At 40.1% G+C, this 27,807-nt stretch overlaps 1 protein-coding gene across 7 annotated transcripts; it reads left to right on the forward strand.

The window, feature by feature from the left end:
- ANKEF1 (ankyrin repeat and EF-hand domain containing 1) lies at positions 1-26,599 on the forward strand. 7 transcript variants are annotated; one of them, XM_025876230.2, is made up of 11 exons: positions 1-324; positions 3,506-3,642; positions 5,910-6,300; positions 11,296-11,495; positions 12,257-12,406; positions 13,853-13,976; positions 17,714-18,536; positions 20,135-20,361; positions 21,582-21,745; positions 22,950-23,087; positions 23,932-26,593. In XM_025876230.2, the coding sequence occupies exons 3-11, from the start codon at positions 5,955-5,957 to the stop codon at positions 24,088-24,090; spliced, it is 2,331 nt and encodes a 776-aa protein (XP_025732015.1). In that variant the 5' UTR covers positions 1-324; positions 3,506-3,642; positions 5,910-5,954; the 3' UTR covers positions 24,091-26,593. The 7 variants fall into 7 exon arrangements, with proteins under 7 accessions (XP_025732015.1, XP_073734487.1, XP_025732016.1 ...); XM_073878386.1 differs by lacking the exon at positions 3,506-3,642 and having other exon boundaries at positions 17,714-18,092; positions 23,932-26,596; XM_025876231.2 differs by lacking the exon at positions 3,506-3,642.
- Positions 26,600-27,807: the final 1,208 nt, after the last annotated feature.

A 27,807-nucleotide genomic window follows, 5' to 3' on the forward strand; every position in this document is an offset into this window, starting at 1 on the left:
GCCAAAGCTCACAATCGGCCCTGTCTCGGCGGCTCCCACCCCGCCCCCTGCGCTCACCGGGCTGCAAGCTCGCCCGCGGCGGACCCGGGGCCCATGGACACACACCCCCCCTCCCTGCAGCCCCGCGCGCCGGTTCGCCTGCTCTGCCCACGTAGACACCATTCACGGCTGGGCGCCCAAGCCGGGCTCCTGGAACCCGCGGTCGCAGCTGGGGCCCCCGCCAGGTGGCAGAGAACGAGGGCCGAGGCCGCAGGGCGCCCCCGCAGGCCGAGGAGCGTCGGTGCCTGGTCATCCGCGGCTTCTGATCACCCCCAGGACTAAGAGGTGAGCTTGGCACCTTGCTCCCTGCCACCTGGCTTTTCCCTTGAAATTACTTTTTAACCCACCCCTCCCCTTCCGGATTTTTCTGAGACTTAAAACTGAAAGGGCAGGGGCGTCTGGGTGGCTCAGGCCCTGATCTCAGGGTCCTGGGATTGAGTCCCGCATGGGGCTCCGCTCAGGGGGAAGTCGGCTTGTCCCTCTCCCTCTGCCCCTTACCCCCGCTTGTACTCCATCTCTCTCTGCCCTCTCTCTTTCAAACAAATAAATAAAATATTTAAAAAAAAAGCTGAAAGGGACAGTAAAGAACCCCCCAAATGTACACCGTGGTTTATGGGGGAGTTGAAACGTATGGACATTTGATTGATTCATAGCAAGCCTGCATTGAGGGACTTTGCTAAATATTTCACTAGGATTGTCTCATTTCCTCTTCGCTCCGCCCATGGAATGGGTTCAGTCATCCCCATTTCACAGGTAAAGAGACTGAGGCACAAACCAGGTAGGTAAGATGTCCAGGTTTATGTAACCAGTTTGTATAAACAATGCAGAGAAGGGGGAGTCACAAACAACAGCAGATTTCCCCACCTGCAATCCTACACTCTTTCCATGGTTCCAGGCGTGTCTCCCTCCATTCCTCTTTCTAGCAAACCATCCTTATGTCACAGACTCCTTGGAGAAGTTGATAAGTTCTACAGATCTTTGCCCACAGAAAAATGCACCTGGACACACACACACACACACACACACACACACACACAGCAGATTGTCATATAATTTTAGAGGATTCGGACCCAAACACGGACCTTGGGGCAAGAAATCCTGTTCTATATTCCCTTGTCTTTTGAGACTGTCCATATAGATGATGAGATGGGGGTGTGCCAAGGTGGCTCCAGGGTCATACAGAGGTAAAGTATACATAGGGGGGCATGTGTGTATATATGCTGACCGCCCCCCTCAAAGACCAGAGATGCTACACAAGTTTTTGAAGAACCCAGAACTAGAGTGTATTATGCTAGGCGAAAGAAGTCTGTCAGAGAAAGACGAATACCATCTGATTTCACTCATACATGGAATTTAAGAAACAAAACAGGTGAACATAAGGGAAGGGAAGGAAAAATAAAATCAGATTAAAAACAGAGAGGGAGACAAACCATAAGAGACTCTTAACTCTAAGGAACAAACTGAGGGTTGCTGGGTGGGTGAAGGGATGGGGTAACTGGGTGATGGGCATAAAGGAGGGCACTTGTTACAATGAGCCCTGGGTGTTATATGCAAGTGATGAATCACTAAATTCTACCCCTGAAACTAATAAAAAAAATAATAAAACCGAAGAACCCAGAACTAGAGAACAGGACTTTTGTTATTCCCTCCAGAGGGGCGAAGCCCTTGGTCAGTCTTGGCAGCAGGGTGTGAAGGAGAGCACAGGGCACTGCTCTCACCAGCCCCAGCCCTTTCAGGGCTTTAGCTGGAAGAGTGCAAGCTCTAGAACCTGCCCGTGGACTGTGGAATTCACCAGCGTAACTTGATGGGCTGACCCCGCATGCTGTTAATTCTTCGGGGTGGGTGCCTCAGAGACAGCGTTGAAGTCATCGATGCGGATGTCTCTGTTCACACGAATGAGGGGATGTAGATTCAGGAGAGTCAATGAGCTATTTGGAAGCACTGAATCCTATTCCATGTACATCGTGCCTACGTATGCAGGATGACACAGCACCTAACTAGGGTATGGCTGTGTAATAAGACAAACCATAAACAGCTGCTAAAGTAAATATCACCACAGCACGCAGCAGAGACCAAGTGGGTGACTTGTGGGACAGCTCAGGATTTAGTGGGAGCCTCTTTACACACATGGCTCTAACCAGCTGCATTATCCGGTTGCCTAGTCCACCACGTGTTATAAACAGATTAGAAGGGAAGAGAGGGGCCATGGCAAACAGGACATTGAAGCCACAAGCCATGTGATGACTGATGTCCCAGTGGCAAAGGAGGAAGCACAAAGAAAAAACAGCAGGCAAGAGTGGGGAGAAAAGGATTAGGCAGCAGCGTGCATTTGACAGTGGTGGTCACTCTTCCCCTTGACATGCTCTCCTCCTTGACTTTGCCCAGTGTCGGCCTGCCCGGCAGCCACCAAACCCCCACAGCTCCCCATAGGCCAGGCTCAGACCTCTGTCTCTTGAATTGTGTACCCTATTGCCTTGTGGATTCTGATTCAGCATGCCCAAAGCGTTACCGTCTACACTCTCTGACCAATCCAGACCACATCTCGAGCTCCCCATCGCAAACACAGGTAGCCAGTGGCTCAAGCCAGAAACCTGGGCATTTTCTTTGGTTCCTTCCACTCCTCGATCTTAAAACTTTTGGTCATCCTTTATCGAGCAACGATTACTTGAATGCCTCACGTGAGTCAAGTTCTGGGTGATGGAGAAATAAAGGTCATTATGATATAAAACTTCTTTTTTTTTTAAGATTTTATTTATTTGACAGAGAGAGACACAGCGAGAGAGGGAACACAAGCGGGAGGAGCGGGAGAGGGAGAAGCAGGCTTCCCACTGAGCAGGGAGCCCGATGCAGGGCTCGATCCCAGGACCCTGGGATCATGACCTGAGCCGAAGGCAGACGCTTAACGACTGAGCCACTCAGGCGCCCCGATATAAAACTTCTGTTTCATGAAGGCTCTATACTAGTGGGGAAGTCACACAACACATAAATTGAATATATCTGTTTCTACAGATATATAGAAATGTAATATACAGAAATGTTTCGTTATGAAGAAAAGGTGACATGGTGACTGCAGTTTGAACGGTAGGAAGTGCCAACTGACAAATTCTGAGCAAAGGGCACCCCAGGCAGAGGGAACAAGAAGTGGCAGAGGCAGGAATGCGCTTTTGTTCCATAAACAGGGGGCCAGTGTGGCTGGAGATCACCTTATCAAGGGAGGTTGGAGTGAAGTAAGATCAGAGGGGCAGAGAAAATGTTCTTAAAAGATCATCATGAGGTGTCTGGATTTATTCTGATTAAGATGAAAAGCATTTGAACTGCTCTTAAAAGATAGTTTGGAGAGAACTTTCTGGCATGAACATCATGTTCTATATCCTAACAGGAGTTTGCGTTACATAGATGTATGTGTTTGTCAAAACCCATGGAATGGTACCCTTAATACTTGTACATTTCATTATATATTCAAAAGGCAAAAAAGAAAAAAAAGGAGCTGTAAGCAAATATTGAACTCTAGTTAAGGATACTGTATGCTGGAATATGTCTGCAATTTACCTTGAAATGGATCAAAAAATAAGATGGATACGTGCTAGACAGAAGGATGGATAGGTAGGTGATAAAGCAAGAAAAGCATTCATGGTAGGATCTCAGGGGTAGATATATGGGTATTCAACTTTTCTTTATATTCAAAAATAGTTATGCTAAAATGTTCGGGGTGGAGGCTTGTCTGATCTACATTTTAGAAAGATTTTCCTGGGAACTGAAAAGAGAAGGGGCTCTGGAGGCCTGCTGAAGAAGCAGGGAGACGACCTAGAGTCTGTGGCAAGGATTTGGCCGAGGATGGCACCCCTGGCAGCTGATGTCAGGCTATATTCTGGAGATAGAGTTATGGGGTTTGCTGATGGATTTAAAGAGTGGGGGTTCTGCAGGGAAAGAATGAGGAATAACTTCTAGTATTTTCCTCGGAGTAGACTCATGGATGGTGATGGCACCATCGGGAGTGGGGAGAACGGGAGAAGGTCAGGACGCTCCCAGTTGTTCTCTTCCGACGGGTGACGTTTTATCTGCCTAGTGGAGGTCCATGTGAGGATGAAGAGTCAGCAAGTTAGAGATACCACTTTGGACTCTGGGGAGAGCCAGAGATGGCTGTATAAATTTGAGAGTGAACAATCAGAAGCCTCAAATTGGGATGAAGGTCATGAGATGGGATGAGACCATCAGGACAGTGTGTGAGGATAGAGACAAGTCCTGAGGGCCGAGCCCTAGGCACCCCAACAGTTAGGCTTCTGACAGAAGAGGGGAGCCAGCAAAAGCGGGATGAAGAGTGGGTGGTGAGGGAGAAGGGGAGTAGGCAATGGAGATGGGGTTGCTTAGAGGGACGCAGCTCGAGAGGAACAAATGGTCACCAGTGCTATTCACCGCCACAGGGAATGTAGGCAAGGGAGCAGGCTTGAGGAGAAAAGGTGGTGCAGTTTCAGATTTTATAGTACGATGAAATCCTTTCCATTGCAAATGACAGAAACCCGGCTAACTAGTTTATCTAAATTAAGGGGGGTGGGGAGGGCATATTTACTCCTGCAGCCCTGAGCTAATGTCATGTGGACTAACTAAAGTGGTAGGTGAATTCTGGCACAATGGAGTCCCAAGCGCAACATCTGCCCTCAGTCTCAGTCTCTGTAACACCCACGCTCCCTGACAGCCACCATGGCTCACACAGCCACAGCCCCACATCCTACTGCTTAACTGCCTCAGCACACAGTAGTCTGGCCGTGTTCTAGCAGGAGGGTCCTGTAGGGTGCTGAATGCCTCATGTCTTTCCCGGCATATGCTTGAGACATTCCCTGTACCTAGGGAGAGAGTTCATTCACACCGGCTAAGCCTCGGTCTCAGACCCATTCCTATCACAGGGGATAGAAGGGGCAGCCCCATCAAAAATTTTGGGGTGGAAGCTTTCCTGACCTTACCCGATCTACATTTTTAAAATTATTTTCTGAGGACTGAACAGAGACTAGACCTTAGGGGTCCATTGTGGGAGCAGAGAGGCAAATTAGAAGTCTGTGGCAATGACTTGGCCTAGGATAGCAGGACTGGATGATCTGGAATGGATCCCCCATACGGTAATGGGGTTCTTTTCCCAAAAAAGTGAGGAAAGCAAAGCAAGCTGGGTGTACCTAGCATGACCTATGACTCAATTCAAAAGATTGTTTTTCCATAAACAGTAAAGAAGAGATAAAATTACATATCAGAATGCTCATCACAATTTAACAGTGGGATTATTTATGAAAATTATGGTTGTCTCTCAACCATTTACCTACGTCATTCCCATGTGAAGTGACACAAATCATCCATCACATTTAGTATCCCACTGAGCCCAGTAGATTCCTGCTTATAATGAGCACCTAAAATTCCACACGTTCTTTATAACATTTGCTAACTACCAAGACCTGTATGGTCTCTAGGTTAGAAGGACGTGCTGGTACAGAGCCATAGAGTGGGGAGCTCAAATCCTCACCTTGGCACTTCTGTTAGCCTTACCTTCTTCATGGATAGAATAGGGAGGCTATGTCAAGGAAGGAGGGTTAAATGAAACAAGAAATTAAATTAGCAAGAAAGCTGCATCAGCAAGGCTGATATTAATTATGATGAAACATTTGTTTTGAAATATTTTAGCTTTATGCTAGCTGAATATTCTCTATGTATAATTTATACTTTTTGTGAAATCAATTGCAATAAATTGTGGTAATAACATTTCGTGAGAAACAGCCTCTCTTCTTAGGGAAGACTTAAAATAGTATTATTTATGCCAAATTAAAGATGACAAAATTAACTTGGAGTTGTGTGTTTCTGTTTTTTTTTTTTTTTTTTTGCTGCTATAGTTTTTGTTTTGGTCCAGAAAAGCATTTTCAAGAAGGTGGTCGAGTATGGCTTTAGCCGATAAGAGACTTGAGAACTTGCAGATCTACAAAGTTCTTCAGTGCGTTCAGAACAAAGACACGAAGCAGATAGAAAAGCTGATCAGGCTTGGATACCCTGAACTAATCAATTTCACAGACCCCCTCAATGGACACAGTGCTCTGCACTTGGCCTCGGTTTCCAATGACGTCGATATGGTCAGCTTTCTCCTTAGCCTTGGTGCTCACCCTGATGTGCAAGACAAGATGGGTCGTACTCCGACAATGAGGGCTGCAGAGCTGGGGCATGAATTGTCCATGGAAATATTAGCCAAGGCAAAGGCTGACATGACTAAAGTTGATAATGAAGGAAAAGGTAAAAATCCCAACATTTTATCCAGTAGGTGCAATCCACTCTGTAGCCAGCAATCCAGAAAGTGGACTTTTTTGCTTTCCAACTGTGGAAGTGAATTACTCATGAGTTTAAGTGAAAAGCCAGGTTCTCACTCCTGTACCTAAGGACACCAACTCCCTGTAATTTGAAAATGGTATTAAGGTATATCTTAGGAAACGAGCTCTGAGAGATGTCTCCCTTAAAAAAATTAAGTTAGATTAATTTGTGTTTGGTGGTTTTTCTAAATGTGGAGAATTTTTAATGATACACACTGATAATACTATAGACAGAATCATCGATTATAAAATACAAAAATCTTGTTTAGAACAAAAGATGAGGAAGAGAATTTCTTAATCTTTTTTATACTTTAGAACCTCAAAGAGTACTCAACTTGGACTCCAAAAGGATTGTGTCCCCTCTCAATAGCAGCCTGATGCAGAAAGGGGTTGCAGCTGGGAACTGGAAGGGCTAAGGTGGATTCTGGCATAAAATCCAATTCTTGAGGGTCAATTTAAATGTATTTGGAAACCTGACTTGAACCTTGAGACATGGCATTTCCATGCTTTTTCAGGTGAGCTAGCCCTACTTCCCTGCTCTATTCTCCCTAATCTCATCTCAACACCTTGTCTGGGAGCTTCTTGCCCAAATAACTCAAGGTTTCAGAAGGACTTGACACAGCCCTATGAAAATCACCAAGAAAATTACCACCAGGCTTAATATAAATTGGTAGATTTAATCAGTTGTCCCAAGGAGTTGCTTCAAGTACAAAGCCATTAACATCAGTCCCACACTGGAGAAATAAATCCCATTTTTTAGTGTTAATGTTTTTTGACAGGAACAAAATCCGCTTTTATAATTCTCTCCAGACTTGGTATTTGATAAGTGACTTTCTTAAAATAATAGGAGAGGACAGGAAAGGAACAATCATTTAATTACTTAATAGCACCACATAATGAAATTCAGGGATTTCAATTCAGGGATCAAATGTGTTTTAAAATGTTAAATCCTGAAAAAGAAAAGAAAAGCCTCTTAAAGCTCTATAAAATATCATTTCCCAAAGTGTGTTCCATGGACCACTGAATCTCTAGGATGTTGAAAAGCATTACATGCAAAATTGTTTCCACTGCCAAACTCGTTAGAGAAACATTGGATAAAACAAGTTGAGACGTGTTGATTTCACATTTGTCAGACAGACTAAAGACAGTGACATTTTCCATTTGTCTTAGACCCTTGAAATAGTTTTTCCTTATGGCATTTTATATACCTGGAGTTTTGTGAAATATACTTTGGGGAAACACTATAGTGGAGAACAATTTACCTTCTGGAATTTGAAACAGAAATATAAGCTAAAAAAAAAAAGGTTGAGAAATTTTATCATAAAAATCTAAAATTGTAAAATTAAAACTAAAGTAAAATTAGAAACAGGATCACGTGAATATTAGTAGCAAATGCAACAGCCATCTGGTTAATATCTAAGCTCATTCAAATTAATATTAAACCTGTCAAGGTTCTGGGAGATGAATGTATGAGAAGACAATCTGACCAATCACATAGGAAGAATTAAAAATATAAAACTTGGAACAAATATAAATCTTGTTGCACACATGACCTTGTTAGTCCGGCCCCATAGAGACTTGATTCTGTCTAACCCATGGTGTGCTTATTGCACTGCGAGCCCTGTCTTCCCCACGTCAACGAATCTAGCTCACCTTGCACAGCTCTGTTTGGCTGCCACTTGCCCAACTGCTTTGCTTATTCCACAGAAGTCTCTGCCATTGACATCCTATTCTCCAGTGATTGATGTTTCATTCACTGCACATTGGTCCTAAAGGACAAGCCAACATTTAAATGGTTAAAACACTTACTGGATCTTTAGAAGGATGTGGGACATACTCTAGGTTAAACTGTACTTTGAAAAATTTTGCAGAACATGGAAAATGTAAATCTCTAAGCCAAGAAGCTCTTTCCTATATGTTGTCCTAGAGGATTAATTAGTGTCTGTCCATTCTGGAGTATGGAATGGTATCTATTCTCTTCAAGGGTTAAGCTAGACTAGCTCCTAATAGCACCCATTCCATTGGTTCTCCCATTTATAGGAATGCATACCCAGTCCCATAAATGTAGTATGCGAATTCTACAGTCTATCATCTTGACTCATGTTCATTGTGGCTTAAAGAGTCAACCCAGATAGACTTTAACTGTGAGTTGCACCTACCATCATTATAAAGTATCCATTTCCTAAGTACCTTAGGGCCTTTTGTAACAAATTCAACCTCATCTGGTATTCTCTAGGTGACATTGTTGTTTGTTATTGTTTTGGCCCAATTTTGCCTGCTATGACTTGTTGTGTCTTTGATTTTCTATTTTCAGCCATGTCCTTGGCCATCTTTCTGTTTTTAACTGTTCTGAGTAACCCTATATTAGATGCATCTGTTTATATGAAATATATTTAGATTTTGATTTTATATAAATGGTGGTTTTTATTTTAATGGTAGAATTTATCCAACCTATATTTATCTAGATGGCCCAAAGGTTTGGCCCCAGGGCTGTCATTTATTTTATGTTATGAGGGTATAATATATTTAATATATATAAATATATAAATAAATACATATAAAAATATTTTCCTACATGGTCCATATGTTCTTTATTTTGGTGTGTGTGCGTTATATTTTCTAAGGTTAATGGTCTGCTTTTAGATCTTTTTTTTGTCGTTGGAATGGTAGTTTTATTTACTTTTATTATTTACTGATTGACTTTTAAAAATTGAGGTATAATTGACATCAACATTGTATCAGTTTCAGGTGTACACATAATTTGATATTTGTATGCATTGCAAAATGATCACCACAATAAGCCTAGTTAACACCCACCACCATATATAGATTTTTTTTCCCCTTGGGAAGAGAAATGTTTTTGATTGTTTTAATGGCGAATTTAATAGCTTTTCATATACATAAAACTTTGTTGAATTAACACTTTACATGGTATTCATCAATATTTTGCTATGAAAGAAGAGATTAGTACAATAATTTTGCATCCTTAAACTTACATGTCTACTGCTTTTATATATGAACAGCCAGCTTGGTAGGTACAAAAAACCCTCCCATTTTCTTTCTCAAGTGATACTGTAGAGATCCTTTAGTTATTTTCTAGCATTGACTATTGCTGTGGCAAAATCTGGAGGCCAGCTTGACTATCCTCCTTTTTTTTTTTAAGATTTTATTTATTTAACAGAGAGACACAGCAAGAGAGAGGGAACACAAGCAAGGGGAGTGAGAGAGGGAGAAGCAGACTCCCCGCTGAGCAGGGAGTCTGATGTGGGGTTCAATCCCAGGACCCTGGGACATGACCTGAGCTGAAGGCAGATGCTTAACTGACTGAGCCACCCACCTGCCCCTTGACTTTCCTCTTTATAGAGGACTTGAATTGTTACCCAGAGGCTCACAGGACATGTCGTCTACCTCGCTTTACCAAGGCACACCTCATTGATTATTCCTAGTCCATTTTTCCTGAGACCCCAGTATGCTTTGTCTTTTCTTTTTTTTTTTTAAAGATTTTATTTATTTATTTGACAGAGAGAAACACAGATAGGGAACACAAGCAGGGGAAGTGGGAAAGGGAGAAGCAGGCTTCCTGTGGAGCAGGGAGCCCAATGTGGGGCTCAATCCCAGGACCCTGAGATCATGGCCTGAGCCGAAGGCAGATGCTTAATGATTGAGCCACCCAGGCAACCCCCCAGTATGCTTTTTAAATCTTCAAATTCAGGTTTTCACTTCAAGAAAGTTTTCTTCTGTTGTATCTCCATATTTTTTCTGTTCTACTTGTTTTTTTGTTATTGCGCACCAATTACATATATGTTAACTCTTCTTTGACTCTCTAGACCATTTCAGCTCTTCCCCATCTGTTACATTTTCCTTAGTTCTGTCAAGTTTTTTCTTCACTTCCATGACCATGGTTTTTGCGCTCTCCTTTTTCCTGCCTCCAGTTTGACTTTCCTTTCTTTGGTGGTTTTATTTTCCTCTACCATTTCTTCCTAAGCTCAGCTGGCTTAACTTCTGCTTTTTCTTCTTTTATCTTCTATTGTCCTAGAAGCCCTGCATTTAGTCTTGGTCCATCTTCACACTTTTGTTTTGGAAAAAAGTTATATTTAACTTCTTTGCTATCATAGAAATATGACAGTCAATAATTTTCAACACAGTATAGTTTTTCCAGCGTGTACTTTTAACCTAGCTTTTATCATCAGGTTTCTTCCTTTCGGTATCTGTATTTTTCATAGGTCACATGCTGGGTTTTTTTTGTTGGTTACTCTTCCTCTTTGAATGAAGCCCCTGTTTAGAGTGAGGTCATTACAAAGTCAGTTTGGAGTTTGACTGTTGTTTGCCCAGATTACAACAATACCCCTGGTCTGTAGTGCATTTTTGACGTGGATTATGTGGAGGGCTGCATTTTCCTCTCTTCACTGGAACAAAACGAGTCGCCAAAATGGCAGAGCCCCTTGTCATCAACTTTTTCTTCTTAATGCTGCTGTACTGACAGCCTGCTTCTTGTAAACATGGCCAGTCTGCACATTTCATCATTTAGTACCATCTGCTTTGTCACTCTGCAGCTTCAGACAGGACATAGCAACCCACCACTAGCCCTCCAGCACACACCATCCTGCACATGGACTGCAAGATGCCAAATACCCAAGGTTGACAGGGCCTCACATATCAGCACTCAGATTCTTCCCTGAACCAGGTCCTATCACATTTGGTTGTGACTGTTTTCTAATTGTATCAGAGGTTGACTCTCTTTTTGACTTTGTCTTGGTGTTTCAGTCAGTTTCAGAAGGAAAAGCAAGGTAGCTACACCTCTGCTCTCCACCTTCAACTAGCCAATTATGGATTTCAAAATTATTAGTTTTTCTTTGCTATCTGGTTCAAATATAGAGAGACTATTAATGAAGTACTATTTGGGGATTCTATTTTTTCACAGGTATTTTGTTTTACTGCATTTTACCTACTAAGCGGCATTATCGCTGTGCATTGATTGCCCTGGAACATGGCGCAGATGTCAACAACTCTACCTATGAAGGAAAACCAATATTTCTTAGAGCTTGTGAAGAAGCACATGATATTAAAGACACGTGCCTGACATTTCTGGACAAAGGAGCTAATCCAAATGCTATCAACTCAGTATGACTAGTCCTGTGATTATAAATATTCCTTTATTTTTCAATTATAGAGTCTTAGTAGTGCAATTTTTTTTTGCATTTAAATATGGTAAAATTACCCTGTCAGCTTATAGACTTTCATTTCTATTCAAAATGCTTTAAGATGATATACTCTCATTATCTTTATGTTGCCATGATTTTACGGTTTATTTCCTAATTACATTTGGAAAATTGGTATTTATTATGCATAATGGTAAAACATCATTAGAGAAAATAGAAAAGGTATCACCAATGTCTAATAAAAATTAATCTTTTTGGAAAGAAAATATGTAGTTGTGCTATTTCCCTTAGTCATTTTGCTCCCTCTCCTCATTTGGCCAATTTTATTGAGTTTTCTCATTTTTTTAAGAGGCATTTCAAGACAATAAAAATAGATTTTTTTTTCTCATTAGAAAACACTTATAACCTAATTTTAGCAAATATTTTACCCTCTTTTCTCCCCTTTTGCCCTACTTTCTTTGCAAAAAAAAAGAAAAAATGCATCTTAGGCATGATATTTTCACAGGGACATCTGGTGTGACCCTGAATCTGATATTGGAACTCTCTACACTGACCCACTGCACTGACTTCATTTTTCCTATTTGCTTTGTGGAACTAATAAAGATGTAGAGAACTAAACCTGCCAGTGTGAATCTAAGGCCAAATGGATTGAGAACATATGTATACCAAATGTGTTATTTAAGATGACAAGTATAACCAGAATTTCATCTGCTTCTTGTCCAGTCCACAGGTCGAACGGCTTTAATGGAAGCATCAAGAGAAGGAGTGATAGAATTAGTTCGAGGGATATTGGAAAGAGGAGGTGAAGTGAATGCCTTTGACAATGAGAGAAAACAAGCTGCACATTTTGCTGCCAAAGGAGGCTTTTTTGATGTAAGAATCTGCCCTTTGCTTTAAAATTTGTTGCTCACCATTACTTACCTTTTCCTCAAGTTTTTAAATATTATATAGGTTATATTAAGAATTTTTTCCACATTACCATCTTGATTTCCCTAAGTAATTCTAAAATTATATTTTATATCAAATACTTTTCTTTTAACTTTGTCTAGCTCTGTATTCAGTTTTATTGGCTTGCCAAGTTTATGCATTTAATATTACTAACCATGTTTTTCTGTATCCTTAACTATGGTAATTTAAAAGTTTTGACAACCAGGACTACTTTATTTTATGCCCCTATTACATATTAAAATCTTCATAATACGTCCGGCATGGCCAAATTGTAGAGAGAACAATGTCAACATACTCTTATCGCCCTGATTTTTTTTTAAAAGATTTTATTTATTTATTTGACAGAGAGAGACAGCGAGAGAGGGAACACAAGCAGGGGGAGTGGGAGAGGGAGAAGCAGGCTTCCCGCTGAGCAGAGAGCCCGATGCCGGGCTCAATCCCAGGACCCCGGGATCATGACCTGAGCCGAAGGCAAACACTTAACTGACTGAGCCACCCAGGCGCCCCATTATCTCCCTGATTTTTTGTGTGCATCTAATGACTCACCTCCATTTTAAACTCTTCAGTATTCTGGTTATCTGAATATACCAGCAAAGGATATCTCATAGGTACAGTGACATTGCAGAAACAAAATAGGAACCAATGCTCTCCTTTTTTTTTTTTAAAGATTTTATTTATTTATTTGAGAGAGAGAGCATGAGAGAGAGCATGAGAGGGAAGAGGGTCAGAGGGAGAAGCAGACTCCCTGCTGAGCAGGGAGCCCGATGCGGGACTCGATTCCGGGACTCCAGGATCATGACCTGAGCCAAAGGCAGTTGCTTAACCAACTGAGCCACCCAGGCACCCATTGCTCTCCTTTTTTTTTTTTTAATTCTCAATTACATCTAAACTTTCTTTAATCAATTTTCTGAGTTTTAACAATTATCTTTGTTTTTGTCATTCGGTCTCTCCCCTGCAATAAAAATCTACACCACAGTAGAAGTCACGTGTGGTAAAGAATTTGCTTCCCTGATGATATTTCCCATAGGCTGATGTTTTCTAGAATTACTAGAATTCACTAAGATGCCCCAGCTGAATATAGAATTTTCTAACCTCTAGATCAACGTTATTTGATAGAACTTTTGGCAATGTGGAAAAGTTATAAATCTGTGCTGTATAATACAGTAGCCACATGTGGCTTTTGAGTATTTCAAATATGGCTAGTGGAACTAAGGAACTGGATTTTTAAAAATTGTTTTCTATTTAATTCAATTTAATTTTAAATAGCCACATGTAGCCTAAGTAACTATTGGAGAACACGTTTAGGTGCCAGTCTTCATTCAATGAATGAACATTGCTATTCCTCTACAATATCTATGATTTTTTTTGCAGATATTGAAGCTTCTTTTTGCTTACAATGGAGACATGGGGCTGATATCAATGAATGGGAACACACCACTTCATTATGCTGCCATGGGTGGTTTTGCAGACTGCTGTAAATATATAGCTCAGCGAGGTAAAATTGCCTAACAATTTTATGCTTAAAGTATTTATGATTTACCCATGTTGTAGATGAGCAGAGAATCTGGGCCTGTCACTTGTCAGTTGCTTATCTTTTTCAATAGCCGAACATCAGTTATATACGTAGAAAGAAAATTGAGAATCTTTTTTTTTTAAAGATTTTATTTATTTATTTGAGAGAGAGAGAATGAGAGATACAGAGCACGAGAAGGAAGAGGGTTAGAGGGAGAAGCAGACTCCCCGCTGGGCAGGGAGCCCGATGCAGGACTCGATCCCTGGACTCCAGGATCATGACCCGAGCCGAAGTCAGTCGCTTAACCAACTGAGCCACCCAGGCGCCCGAGAATCTTTTCTTACCATACCTTCTGTCAAATCATGAATCTTGTCTTAAAGTGATGAAAACCCACATTCTCAAATATTTTTAGGTAATTGTTAAAAATCTAAACAGGATTGTTCATGGGTCAACTAATTATTAAAACGCTTATAGTTATTAAACTCCTTTTAAAAAACTGTCGACATCAATCTGAAGGACGAATACTGAAAACTATGTCTTTTAGTCAGAAGTTTTAACAATTTTATTAAAAAATGTTCAATTGTATCAAGTGCAAAGGATAAACTTTTCTAAATAATTTGAAATTATGGGAGAAGTGTTTTAGGGACAAATATGACATAAAATGAAAATTTTCATGGAAAATTTGAAAGGTAAGTAATATTTTAGATTTTCCTGAAGCTTCTATGTAACTATTAATTTAGGAATATGAAGTATGTATGTATAGCTTAATGTATTCCTTGAAGTGGTAATATTAGCTAATTAAGTTTATGGATCAAATTAGTGTTAATTACATGCTGACTGGATGTACATTGAAAGTTTTTAACTCAGCGCGCCTGGGTGGCTCAGTTGGTTAAACATCTGCCTTTGCCTCAGGTCATTATCTTGGGGTTCTGGGATTAAGCCCATGTTGGGCTCCCTGCTCAGGGGGAGTCTGCTTCTCCCTCTGCCCCTCCACACCCCGCCCCCTTGTGCTCTGTCTCTTTCTCTCGCAAATAAATAAAATCTTCATTTAAAAAAAAGTTTCTAACTCTTCATTAGAAGTGGAACTGCATTCTACTGAACTTTATGGTAGTGTTTTTTTCTTTTTTTTTCCAGTTTGAGAAATAGGCAAAAACTTAGCCTATTATTCTACAATTCTAGGATAGAGCAGAGAATTTTAGAAGTCCCTGGGGCCTAGAGATCCTGTATTGTAACCACCAATATAAATAAGACTAATGTGCCTGTATAACTAAGAGTGTAATAACTGATTCACTTCTACTTTTTATGAACTTATACAAGCTCGTACTCTCCCCCCTACCCCCCCAAATAATAAACACTTTTAACAAATAAAGGAAAATATATCAAATGCAACTTTTGCCCCCATAAACGGTCTCATCAGTCTTGTTTTCAAATCTGTTACTATCAGCAATTTATTCTGACATTTTTAACACTGTATATTTCTAAGAACTAAAGATCTGTCCAGATTAAGACAAGCTTCTTCAACTTTAACATAATGACCACTTTATTATTGGGACAAACATCACCAGACATCTACTCTGTTATTTATGTACTCCTGGGAGAAAGTCACAAAAAGCAAATTGAGAAACACATTTAGTAAGAGCTTGGGCCATGCCAAAGGACTTCCCAATGATGCAGAAAAATATTATCTTCCTGGCAGAGTCATGAGACTAGACCGTGTTTCTAAAACAGGGTCTGAAAGTACTCTTAGTTCTGTAGCATGTTTGGAAGTACAACCACTTCACTGGATCAAGGTGGGGGACCCAGTTCCATAGCAGAAACGTGACCAGTTAAATGTCCAGCTTTTGAGTCTTGGATCTAAGGCAATCAGAGCAACAACAAACAATGCATTAACCATGAAATGCTCATTTCTGAGTAAACTCCCTGGATTCAGTGTCTTCTATACTTAAACGTGAAGGCTGAATTCTTTTGCCACATTAAACTATCTTCTTCAGTGTTCTCCTCCTTTGACCGTGGTCCTACTGCTGGAACAATTTACAAGTCCCCGTAAGCAGTATGAGTGCTGTGTCCAAGGGCAGAAGCTGGGAGTTTGGAGCAGTTCTAGGGAAGCACCCCATGAGGCTTCTCTTTCTCTTGGGCCTTTGGCTGGTGCTCCGCAGCGCACACCAGCTGTAAGCTGAGTACCTTTGACCGCAGATCATACATCACAAAGGGAATGAATGGATCTTTTTTTTTTTTTTTTTTTTTTTTACTAATTATAGAGGAGGAGACAAAAAGTCCCAAGGCAAAAGGAGAAGAAAAGGGCCTTCAGATCTTTAAGCTGTGATGTTGGAGTCTTTTATCCACATAAAGGCTTCTAACTAGGAGGAAACTGAGAGCAGAAGGAAGCAAGATAAAACACCTTTCAAGTCCTTTGATCCTTAGGGGTGAATATAGGAGTGGCTTGGGAGATGGTAGATAAACACCCAGACACCTTGAATAAGCAAAAAAACTAAGTAAAAACAGCATGCTTGAAATTGCTATGGAATTATGCTATCGAGATCAGTCTCAGGTCCCCTTTTCAATAAGTCACTGTTCTTAAAACTGTTCAATATGGACATTTTAGAGTCCTCATTGTCATAATACTTTTTGAGTTCTTCTACCACTAGTAAAATTATCAGTCTTAATATAAAATTTTACATTTTGACAATGCCAAAGGAAGTATTAATCTTAAAAAGCACTGGTGACTCATTTTCTTTTTGACAAGGAATAAAACTATGAAGTATTGGAGGGGCATGTTTTATTTTTGCACGCAGCTGCCTATGTATTTGGTTGCTAGACATACTGATTGAGTAGCAATCTTTTTGATTATGTGATGTTAGCAAAGCAACAGAAGAGCCTTCTTCTAGATTCAAAACGCTAGAAAGAGCTTCAGTCTGACTTATTTATATACATAATGGATTTTTAATATCTTAAGACACTTATAGACAGCACAGCCTTCCTAGTGGCACTAAGTAGACTCCCCAATGCACTCAGAGAAATTTATTTATTTGAGGAATACTTACATATAATGTTGGTGTCATCATTTTAAGGAAGGGTCCAAGAAGGAAAATGAATTTTAATGCCTAATTTACACAAACGTAATACTAGAGTCCTTTCAGATTTGATGAACGAATGACTTTGTCCTCTATCAGGTTGTTCACATGACCAATCACAAAACAGCAGGTCGATATAAATTACATAGAATTCATGGAGAATACAGATAAATATAGTTTAAGATGGTACACAGATTTGCAGTCATAATCATTCAAAAAGAAGCAGGTGTACAGCATTCTGAGTTCCTAAGAGCCTCGTAAGCTGTCTGAACCCAGTCTCTTTCCAAATTCAAATGCCACACTTATTCTTTTCCTGTTTGGCAGGAGGTCTCCTTAGCAAGTATCCCAATATGAAATTTGTTTCAAGTATCTATAGGGATTCATGTCCTAATCCTTTCGGGGCAGAGAATATAAACTGGAAACAGATTTCCCTCAGAATTCACCAAAGTGAAGCTCACAGAAAAAGAAAAATTCACAGTTTAATTTTGTAATTATAGTAGCTAAATGGGCTCATTGCTCTATACAAATAATTTAGGGATAAACTTTTGACCAGTAGTTCAAGCTTAAGAAAATGGTTGTATGAATGTCATTTGCAGAGTCATGCAAGTGCCTAGGCACTATTCATGATAATGGTGCTTCATGTTTTAGGATGTGACCTGAAATGGAAGAACTTAGATCATAAAACACCCAGGACTGTGGCCAAGGAAGGCGGCTTCAAAGCAGCAAGCAAAGAAATACGGCGGGCAGAGCGCATCGCTAATAAACTGGCGTGGCCAGGAGCCAAAAATCCAAATCCACTCTGGGCCCTGAGACTTCACGACTGGTCGCTAGAACATGAGACTTTCCTTCGGGAAGCCTTTTCATTTGTGGACAGAGGCGATGGGACAGTCAGCAAGGAAGACTTCGTGTTGACGCTGGAGGAGAGGCAAGAATATGTGACCCCAGAACAGCTGGCTATGATAGCTCAGTATCATGAGAAATTGCGGGGAGCTGGGGTCAACATTAATGATTTCTTTAAAGGAACCAGGTACCTGAGTAAGTCTTATGTCTTGGGATCCTATGGGCCTAAGAAAAAGAAAAAAGGGATGACCAAAAAGCCAAAGAAAGGCAAGTTTGTCTTACCGCTGCCAATCTGCATCATCCCTGACCATGCATTTCCCTGCCAGAGTGACGGCGGGCCGCCCTATTACATGATTGAAACCTACAAGAATGTAACAGATAGCCTTCGGTTTAACCGAGACTGGCCGCCAGAACATCCCGTTCAGGATGACTCTGCTTGGTACATTGAGGATCCACCAAAGGTATTTTCAAATATTAATTTCATCACCAAGGCAGGAGACCTGGCTTCTCTGAAAAAGGCATTTGAATCAGGAATACCTGTGGATACGAAGGATAATTATTACAAAACACCACTAATGACTGCTTGTGCCACTGGAAACATAGATGCCGTCAAGTTTCTTCTTGAAAAAGGGTGTGTTTTCTTGGTTGAATTCACATTCAACTCCAGAATTTTAGGACAAAGAAAGTGCTTCATTCCTGACGTCGAGATTACAGATAGATCTTGTATGGGAAAGTGGGCTAATGGGAACCTGGGAATGTGTGTACCCAAAGATGGTTTGCCAGTAACTATGCATAAAGTTGCTTTGCCTAGAGATTTATCTACATGGTGTGGAGTCACTTTTTATTTTATTTTAAATTACCGAAAGAATTTTTTTTAAAGATTTTTATTTATTTATTTGAGAGAGAGAGAATGAGAGATAGAAAGCACGAGAGGGAAGAGGGTCAGAGGGAGAAGCAGACTCCCTGCTGAGCAGGAAGCCCGACGCAGAATTCGATCCCGGGACTCCAGGATCATGACCCGAGCCGAAAGCAGTCGCCCAACCAACTGAGCCACCCAGGCGCCCCTACCGAAAGAATTTTTTAAACTATTTTTTTAAAAGATTTTATTTATTTATTTGAGAGAGAGATCATGAGCGGGGGGGTAGGGTAAAGGGAAAAGCAGACGCCCTGATGAGCAGGGAGCCCAGCGAAAGAATTTTTTGTTGTTGTTGTGGTAGGGACAGATAACATGATCTACCCTCTTATAGGTTATAAGTGTACAGTACAATATTAACTATAATCACAGTACTGCATAGATCTCTAGGACTTACTCATTTTCTGCATTGCTTTTTAGTCTGTCTCTTATGTTGGGGATCCTAGCAAATTCAAACAAGCGGGACAGTGATCATGATGACTTAGGGCATGTCTCATTCCCTCCTCATGACATTTTTACTGAACTTCTAAAGCAACTACTCAGGTTTAATTCCTTCTTTTACCATAGCTGAATAACCTGGCATAAGTTTCTTTTTTGTGTCTCACATTTCTCGTTTTTATAATGGGGCTCTACTAGGATGCAGCTTGCAGGTTTTTTGAAGATTAAATGAGTTAAAATATGTAAAGCACTTATTAGCAAAGTAATTGCATATTTGATAAAAGGGTATTATTGTTATTACTATAACGGTCAAGGTCAAAGAAGCATTCGGATTTGTAGATTATCAAGAGGGAGTATAAAGTAATCAATGAGAATTTGAAATTTTGGGCAGTGAATTTTTAAAAAGGACTAACATTTAAAATAATACATTTTCATGCATAGAATTTTAATAATGAAGGTGCATTTAAAAATCTATGACATGCAGAGGAAAGTAGATACAAAATGAAATAATAGGACTTTTTTATTTCCTATCAGCTTTTACCTTCATTAGATCCAGTTATATAATTTTCCTTAATTTTAACCTTTGCAAAAAAGTGTAGCCCCTGGGATCTAACTAAGTGCCTTTTAAAACTAAACAAAATGTGTGTATATATATATATATATATATATATATGCACACAAAGCAAATTAAGACTATCGGATAATGCAGAACACAAGTCAAAAAAAATGATGGCACAGAGTTTAACTTTATTTAGAGCCCCCCTGGTTTACAGTTGAATAACTTGATAACACTAATAGGAAATCTTGCTTTGCATTTCCAGCCTCTGGTGTTTGGAACAACCTACGTTTTTAGCTTGTACATCTATCTTATTTTATAGGGCCAACGTTAATGCAACAGATAATTTCCTGTGGACCCCGCTTCATTTTGCATGCCATGCAGGCCAACAAGATATCGTTGAGCTTCTTGTTAAAGCCGGAGCAGTGATAGATGCGGTCTCAATCAACAACTCCACCCCTTTGACTAGAGCCATCGAGAGCTGTAGACTGGATACGGTAAAGTACCTCCTTGATATTGGCGCTAAATTCCAGCTGGAAAATAGAAAAGGTACGTGGGCGCATGAGTGATGGTTCGGGTCAGAGAGGAGAATTTATGTTAGGTTTCAAACCCCTTCTGGTTCTCTTCTTGTAAGATCATATTTCCCCGCGAGTCGCTACTGCAACCGCAAGCCTAAGTTGAATGTTCTGGAAGTTCATACACAGTTCCTCTCAAGTCACTGATATGAAAGGACCAGTTCTTGATGTTTGCCATCTGTCATGGATGGATACTTTCGTAAAGTACAGTAAAAAGTGGTTTACTAGAAAATGAAGTGGGGAAATAAAATGTAATGTTTTTTTATCACTAGATTAAAGTGATGGAAAATTCTATCAAATCCATCCCAAAATTTCTAAATGCCCACTTTTAATTTCTTACTTATTTCACTGTGGCCCAGGAAGCATTGGTTTGTGGGCTTACACCGGTTTTCAGACTATACCTTGGGTTATCACACTGTCATAACTACCAAGTCCCTAGGAAGTGGCATAATTTTAAAGGCTGTAGAATTTGTATTCTTTCTAAAGCTGAACAAAACAATTCCTGATTTTGAGGCTCTCTCTGGGTAGTAAATGGGAGGGGCCCATCTTATGTCATAAATATACAACCTGAAAAAAAAATAAACATTTGAATAAAAGTTTGACCTCATTGCTTGAAGGTGTCATTTTCTTACAGTGGAACCCATTGCTTCCTTTTGATCAAAGAGAGCATTAACCCTTCTGGCTGCTTCGGGCTTCCCCTGGGTCACTGGTAGTATTGTTTCAGGCCTGCCTGAGGATATTACAGTTGTCATAATACTCAGCCATCTCTATAGAGCACTGTGACACCAGCTTCCCCAGGCCTTTTTGAATATACCTCCTTGTATCAGGGAAAGGGGAGGATAGTGTAAAATTGTCACATGAAAGGAAATGTGTGTAAGGTGGGAAGAGAACCATCAATCAAATATCCAAATGTAAATATTCTACCAATATTTCCTATCCATTTTTTTTAAGAAACATGCTCAAAAAAATTAACAAGAAAACGTTGTGTTGCTAGTAAATGGCACTTTAAACTATGAGATTTCACAGCTGGGTCCACCTTAGAGAGTATCTGATCGAGCTTGGTGGCCTTACACGTAACCATTGGCTGTAGTAATCACCCTTACTGCCACATGCCGAGGGCTGATGTACTGAGGTTTTTCGGCATGGTTTATTATCAGTCTGTTTATTGCAACTCTGAATTTATGTCTTGAGCAGGACATACTGCCATGGATGTTGCAAAGGCGTATGCTGACTATAGAATAGTTAGTTTGATTCAAGAGAAGCTGGATAACTTGCCAAAACCAACAGAAAATCAAAAACTGAAAGGCAAGCCACCTCCTAAAGTGAAGACTGAAGGCCCTGAAGTTAAGAAAGAAGAGGTAAGAAAAGTGATCGACTACCCATTAGTAACTGGTAAAAGCTTGCGGGGGGTAGGAGAGTGTCAGTATTTACACATTGTTACACAGCATGGGCAAAATAATATGCAAGCCATATTTTCAGCACTATTATGCGGCACTGAAAAAAAATACCTAGCAAAGAAATTCCTATTACTGAAAATTCTAAAAAGTGCTCATTGCAAATAAAATCCATGTAAAAACCAAGTTGGCTCAGCCAAATACAATTAGAATGTTGGAAAAAGAACTGGTATCGGATATGTATATATTTGGTTCTAAGTCATACAGATTTGATGAGATGGCTCGGACAGGGAAGGAAGGTAAGAGGAAAGAAGCAAAGCATGATTTTCCTCATTTTGGTCTCATAATCTTTCACTACCCATATTATCCCCCTTCTAAGGAATTTTAATGACTACCACTGAACCCTGGGGATATTGAGCCACTTGTGACTTGGATATCCCTCAGAATGACTCCAGAAAGTTTTAAAGGTGCCAAAGTGACTGTTCCTGGTAATCCTGAATAATGTGCATGCCTCTAAACTACCAGCAAAAGGTTGAGGTTTTTGCCCAGGCAGATTACAGAGAGAGCAAGACTTTGTCATTAGCAGGGAAGCCCAAGTGTATTTCTAGGCTAGAAGCTTCTTTTAGGGAAGCAAGAGGATCTCTGGAGATTCTTTGCAGACATAAGACAGGGTGAAATTCAAAAAGGAAAAGCTCTAATGTTATCAAATTGGAAAGGGTTGGAGAAACATAGGTAGTAAGAAGTGGAAAGGGTGAAAAGACTGTAACAAACATGGAGGAAAATAAACAGTAGAGAGCAATAAACATGGAAGACGAGAGTAAGGGGGGCAGAGGTGAAGGAAGATCAGTTGGCTAGGCTTCTATTACATACATCATTATTTTTTAGTAGAATAATTTAATTCTTCTAATCAATGGCCATAGGTCAAGGATGATATTTTGAAGACTTGTATGATCTGTCTCTGATAGAGTTAAACAAGGCAAACTAGTTATCTTTCCCCATCCAAAGTTATAATAATATTCTATTTCATTTCAAATTATAATTTGTATGGTAGCATTTTAATTTTAATTTTTTCTTGGCTTCAGAGAAAGATATAGAATGGTAAATATTAGAAAGTATATATAGGTTTTTGTAATTGATAGGGTTGGTTTTTCTTTTGTCTCATTTCCAGGAACCGCTTTCATCTGTTTATGCCATACCAACCGTATCAGAGGAAAAGAAAATGCGTAAGGATAATGTGGTTTATCTCCATTCATTGATTACCAGTGGTTATACCAAGAAAGTGGATATCACATTTATTCCACGGAGGGTAAGTACTTTGGAAAGACCTTCATAACATGTTATAAACTCATAATATCATTTTCTAAGTACTTTTTATGCAGAGCACCCAAACAAATATCCGAAGATTATCTTTCATAGTTATAATTTGAAGGTGTCCTTTTGCCAGGTCCTACTGCTTTGACTAAGTCCAACTTGTTTAGCTTCCAATATCTAGTTTTCCCTGCTACTATTTCTATATTGTCATTTTAATTGTCCTTGAAAAACTATTTTTTGGTCAATGCCATTCCCTATAGCCATTTGGTCATCAAATGCTATAGATACATTTTCTTGATGCTTCTCAGACCCTAACCTTCCTCTTTGTACTCTTACTACCATTTCACTTGGGAGTTTCATACTAAGCAACACCGGATTTATTCAGTAGCTGCCTAAAACATCCACAATTAAAGAGGTGGAGACATCTTTGGAAAACAGGAGCGATCTTGCCAATGCCCATCCAACTATGCTGAATAAGAGACCACCAGCCCCATCTTCCTTCTACTATGAAAATAATTTTCTCAGGACTTCCCCATAAGACATAAAGGTAGCAAACCCCAATGATCTAACTCTATCACTTCCTTCTTTGACATCTTAAAAATGAACAACAGAGGATCATCAGAGGTCACTAAAATCATTCCAGTTGTCCAAATAGTCACCATCAGAAATAGTGATGCCCATGTAGCCACTAACATCATGTAAGAGGAAAAGATAAGTTAAAATAGATTTAGAAGTAAATTTCATAGTTTTGAATTAACCATATTGGGCATTATCTGCATACTGCCATGTTTGCTGGCTTTCCTACTCATGCCTGCTCCGAATATGGTGATTTATTTAAGATCTGGAGTCCTGAAGCCACAACAGCAGAGCTGATCAGAAAAAGGGAGCTGCAGCGAGAGAGGTTCACTTATGAGGTGGACTTTGAGGACTTCATGATGCCCTTTCAGAAGAACATCACAGAAAAAGCTAAAGCCTTGGAAGCTGCCTTCAAGACCTAAATCACAGCAGCTGCTTCTTGCGGTCAACATTTCGAGGCCCAGGGACTATACTTCAGAGAAAGTTGGTATTTCCATCAAAGTCAAAGCAATCCACAAATTAAGAATTTGTAACCAAACATTTGTTTTTGCTCTAACAACTATAAATATTCTGAACTATCTAGAAAGTGTGTATTTTATTTTGCAATGAATTACATATTCTGGATAAACCCCCTAATCTTCTTTAAGGATGTAGAGGAATAAATGGCATTTTGGTTATAAACATAACATTATTACAAAAAATTTACAGGTTGTATGTCATTATGTTGCTCAAGTTATAATTCTGGTGGAAATTGATGAAAACAATGTAATAGTAGGGAAGAGAAGTAGGTTTTCTTTTTTTTAAAGATTTTTATTTCTTTATTTGGCAGAGAGAAACACAGCAAGAGAGGGAACACAAGCAGGGGGAGTGGGAGAGGGAGAAGCAGGCCTCCCTCGGAGCAGGGAGCCCGATGCAGGGCTCCATCCCAGGACCCTGGGATCATGACCTGAGCCGAAGGCAGACACTTAACGACTGAGCCACCCAGGCACCCCGGGAAGAGAAGTAGTTTTAATCCATTAAGGAAGGAGTTTGTTTCTGATACACCATCGTATGTATTAGATACTGGTATGTATCCAATACCTTGGGTCAGATAAACTTTATCACCTCTAGCAGACGCTGTCAGCATTCTACCCTTTTCTCCTCTGCTTTGGGATTGAAGTAGGTCTGATTTCCAGATGCTGGAAGGCTGCCTCTGACACAGTAGGACCCAAGTACGTGAGAATCAGAGCCTCCTGGAAGCAGCTCTCAACCAGAAACTGAACAGATACGGTGTATTAACACCCCAGCTCCCTCACTGCCCTAGTTGGATTGTTTGGAAGTGCGCATTCCTACTGATTGCTAAAGCTCCCCTGAGAGGTTAAGATCACATTGCCCACAGTGAGAATTTGATAACACACCCTTCACTGGCCACCTTCCTTTCTCTGTCCTCCCACATTTCTCCCACACCTACAGATCTTTATCAAGATCACCTCTGAAATACATAAACCTAAACCCTTGTCTCAAGGTTGCTTCTGGAAGGACCCAAATTAAGATAACAACTACAGTACTAGTTATGATTCTGAGCCCCCCTAGCAAAAATTTTAAAAGTGTGTCCCCTGGGACACCTGGGTGGCTCAGTCGGTTAAATGTCTGCCTTCAGGTTGGGTCATGATCCCGGGGTCCAGGGATCAAGCCCCATATCAGGCTCTTTGCTCAGTGGGGAGCCTGCTTCTACCTCTTCCTCTGTCGCTCTGCCTACTTGTGCTCTCTCTCTGTCAAATAAGTAAATAAAACCTTTAAAAAAAAGTGCCTTCCCTTATCTTCTGTTTACTATAAAATAAGCATTTCCCCAGCAAGACCCCCAGGGTCTTGTGCAATTAAGAAACAGTTCAAGTGGTAGTCATACACTAGCTGAAACTTTGAGCAAAATTTCCAGATGCCAAAAAAACGTATATATGATAAAGAATGACCAGATATCATACGTGACTTTTTCTTAAGGCAAGTGTATGGGGAGGGGGGAGCAAGGGAGAAGAGGGGGTTTAAGAGACCCACCATGAACCCTTACAATTGTCCATTGGGATTTAGGGCAGTGGCCTGGAAAAGAGATATGTCAGGATTCCACCAGAGAAATAGAACCAGGAGTATAGATAGATAGATAATAGATAGATCATAGATAGATAGATAGATGATAGATAGATAGATAGATAGATAGAGAGAGAGAGAGAGAGATAGATAGATAAAGGGATTTACTGCAAGGGGCTGACTTACATGATTGTGGGACTGGCAGAGCAGGCCATCAGGAAGGCCAGGCTGGAAACTCTTAGGTGAGAGGGTGAGAGCTGTCCCTGCAGTTCACAAGTGGAATCTCTTCTTCCACAGGGAAACTTCAATTCTGCTGTTAAGGCCTTTCAACTGAGAGGATCAGGCCCACCCAGATTACAGAGGATAATCTCCTTTATATAAAATCAACTAATTGTAAACGTCAATTGCATCTACACAGCTCCTTCACGGCAACACCTACATTTACTGTTTGACTGAGTAACTGGGTGCTATAACCTAGCCAAATTGAGACAGAAAACTGACCATTGCTGGAGGTGTACTGCTGAGTAAAAAGTGAGGGGAGGCATCACCCGCACAGGAAATACAGTGAATGCTGGGCAGGAGTGCCAAAAATATCCACAGACAGAAATTCACTTTAGGATTGCCTTAGCAAAGAGCACTGACTCCAAATTACAACTCTGTCAGCCATGTATGACAAAAACACTTTGCTTTATCCCCTCCCTCACTTTCCACCTGTGGATGAGCCTTTAATGGAGCTAGTGAGTGGGGAGGAGGCTAGATGAGTGAGCAAGTAGCTAACCAGGCCCACTTTCCCCTGAGGCAGGCTTGAGCTGGAGTTCCTTACAAGTTGTATATTATGGAGCCTGGAGATTTGCTATTAGACAGAACTGAATTTTGTTTGTTTTATGAGTTTTGTGTGTATATGTTTATTTTTAATTATTTTAAAGTTTTGAAATGTACAGAAAAGTTGCAAGAATTTTATAAAGAATTCCTGTATATCCTTCGCCCAGATTACCTACATGTTAACCACATGGCTTCTTTCTTTCTTTCTCTCTCCATATTCTCGGGTATGTATAATTTTTTTTCCCTCAACTATTGGAGTGTCAGTGGAAGACATGATGTCCCTTACCTTACAAACTTCAGTACGTATCTCCAAAAAACAAAGACATTCTTTTACAGAACCATATTACAGCGGCCAAAATTAGGAAATTCATATTTGAATTAACTAGTCTACAGACCTTGTTCAGATTTTGTTATTTGTCTCAATCATATCCTTTATAGCAAAAGAAAATCCCAGATCATGGGCTGCATGAGTTGCCCCATCTCTTTCATCTCTCTTTTTTTTTTTTTTGACATTGATATATTAGAAGAATGCATGCCAGTTATTTCGTAAAATGTCCTTCAATTTTGATGTCTTATGTTTCCTCAAGATAGCTTCAGGTGATACATTTTAGGCAGGAATACCACAGATGTGATATTGTGCCCTTCTCAGTACATGATATCGGGAGGCACAGGTTGTTGATATGTGATGTAAACTTTGTGAACTCTAATCTCTTGGTTAAAGTGGTATCCATCTGGTGAAGTGGTATTTCTCTACTGTAAAGCTATTATTTTTCCCTTTGTACTTAGTATCTTATGAATAGAACCTATGAAACTATATAAATTTCCCGTTACCCCCATAATTTTCACCTACTAACTTTAACATTCATGATTTTTGTCTGAAATAGTTATAACAGTGATGGCTATCATAAGATGATTTTCTAATTTCATCATTCTTTCAACATTTCTAGTTGGTTTTCTACTTTGGGACAGAACTATTTCTCCTAACCCATTAATTTATGTATTTAAATAAGTATGGACCCATGCATTCCTTTTTTATTTAATGAGTTATAATCCTTTACTAACATGACTTTGATTTTCAATTGTCTCTGATTTGGCTAGTGGAAGCCGCTTCAAGGTGGCTTCTGAGAACAAGACATGTTGTTTCCTCAAATAATTAGAGGACATTTTATTTTCTGAATATGGTGGGAAATGCCTTACCCATGGTTTTATTCAAGAACAAGGAAAATAGCAGACTATTAGAAGGTCTAAATTTCTGC

The sequence above is a fragment of the Callorhinus ursinus genome, unplaced genomic scaffold, assembly GCF_003265705.2.
Source record: "Callorhinus ursinus isolate GAN/ISIS: 27379988/994484 unplaced genomic scaffold, GSC_fseal_2.0 scaffold29, whole genome shotgun sequence".
Classification (NCBI taxonomy): domain Eukaryota; kingdom Metazoa; phylum Chordata; class Mammalia; order Carnivora; family Otariidae; genus Callorhinus; species Callorhinus ursinus.

Excerpts from the sequence above, each read along its gene's own strand:
- ANKEF1 (XM_025876230.2), top strand. The coding sequence starts at position 5,955 with ATGGCTTTAGCCGATAAGAGACTTGAGAACTTGCAGATCTACAAAGTT. Across the intron at positions 13,977-17,713 it reads TAAATATATAGCTCAGCGAG|GATGTGACCTGAAATGGAAG; the intron begins GTAAAATTGCCT and ends TTCATGTTTTAG. Across the intron at positions 21,746-22,949 it reads CTGAAGTTAAGAAAGAAGAG|GAACCGCTTTCATCTGTTTA; the intron begins GTAAGAAAAGTG and ends TCTCATTTCCAG.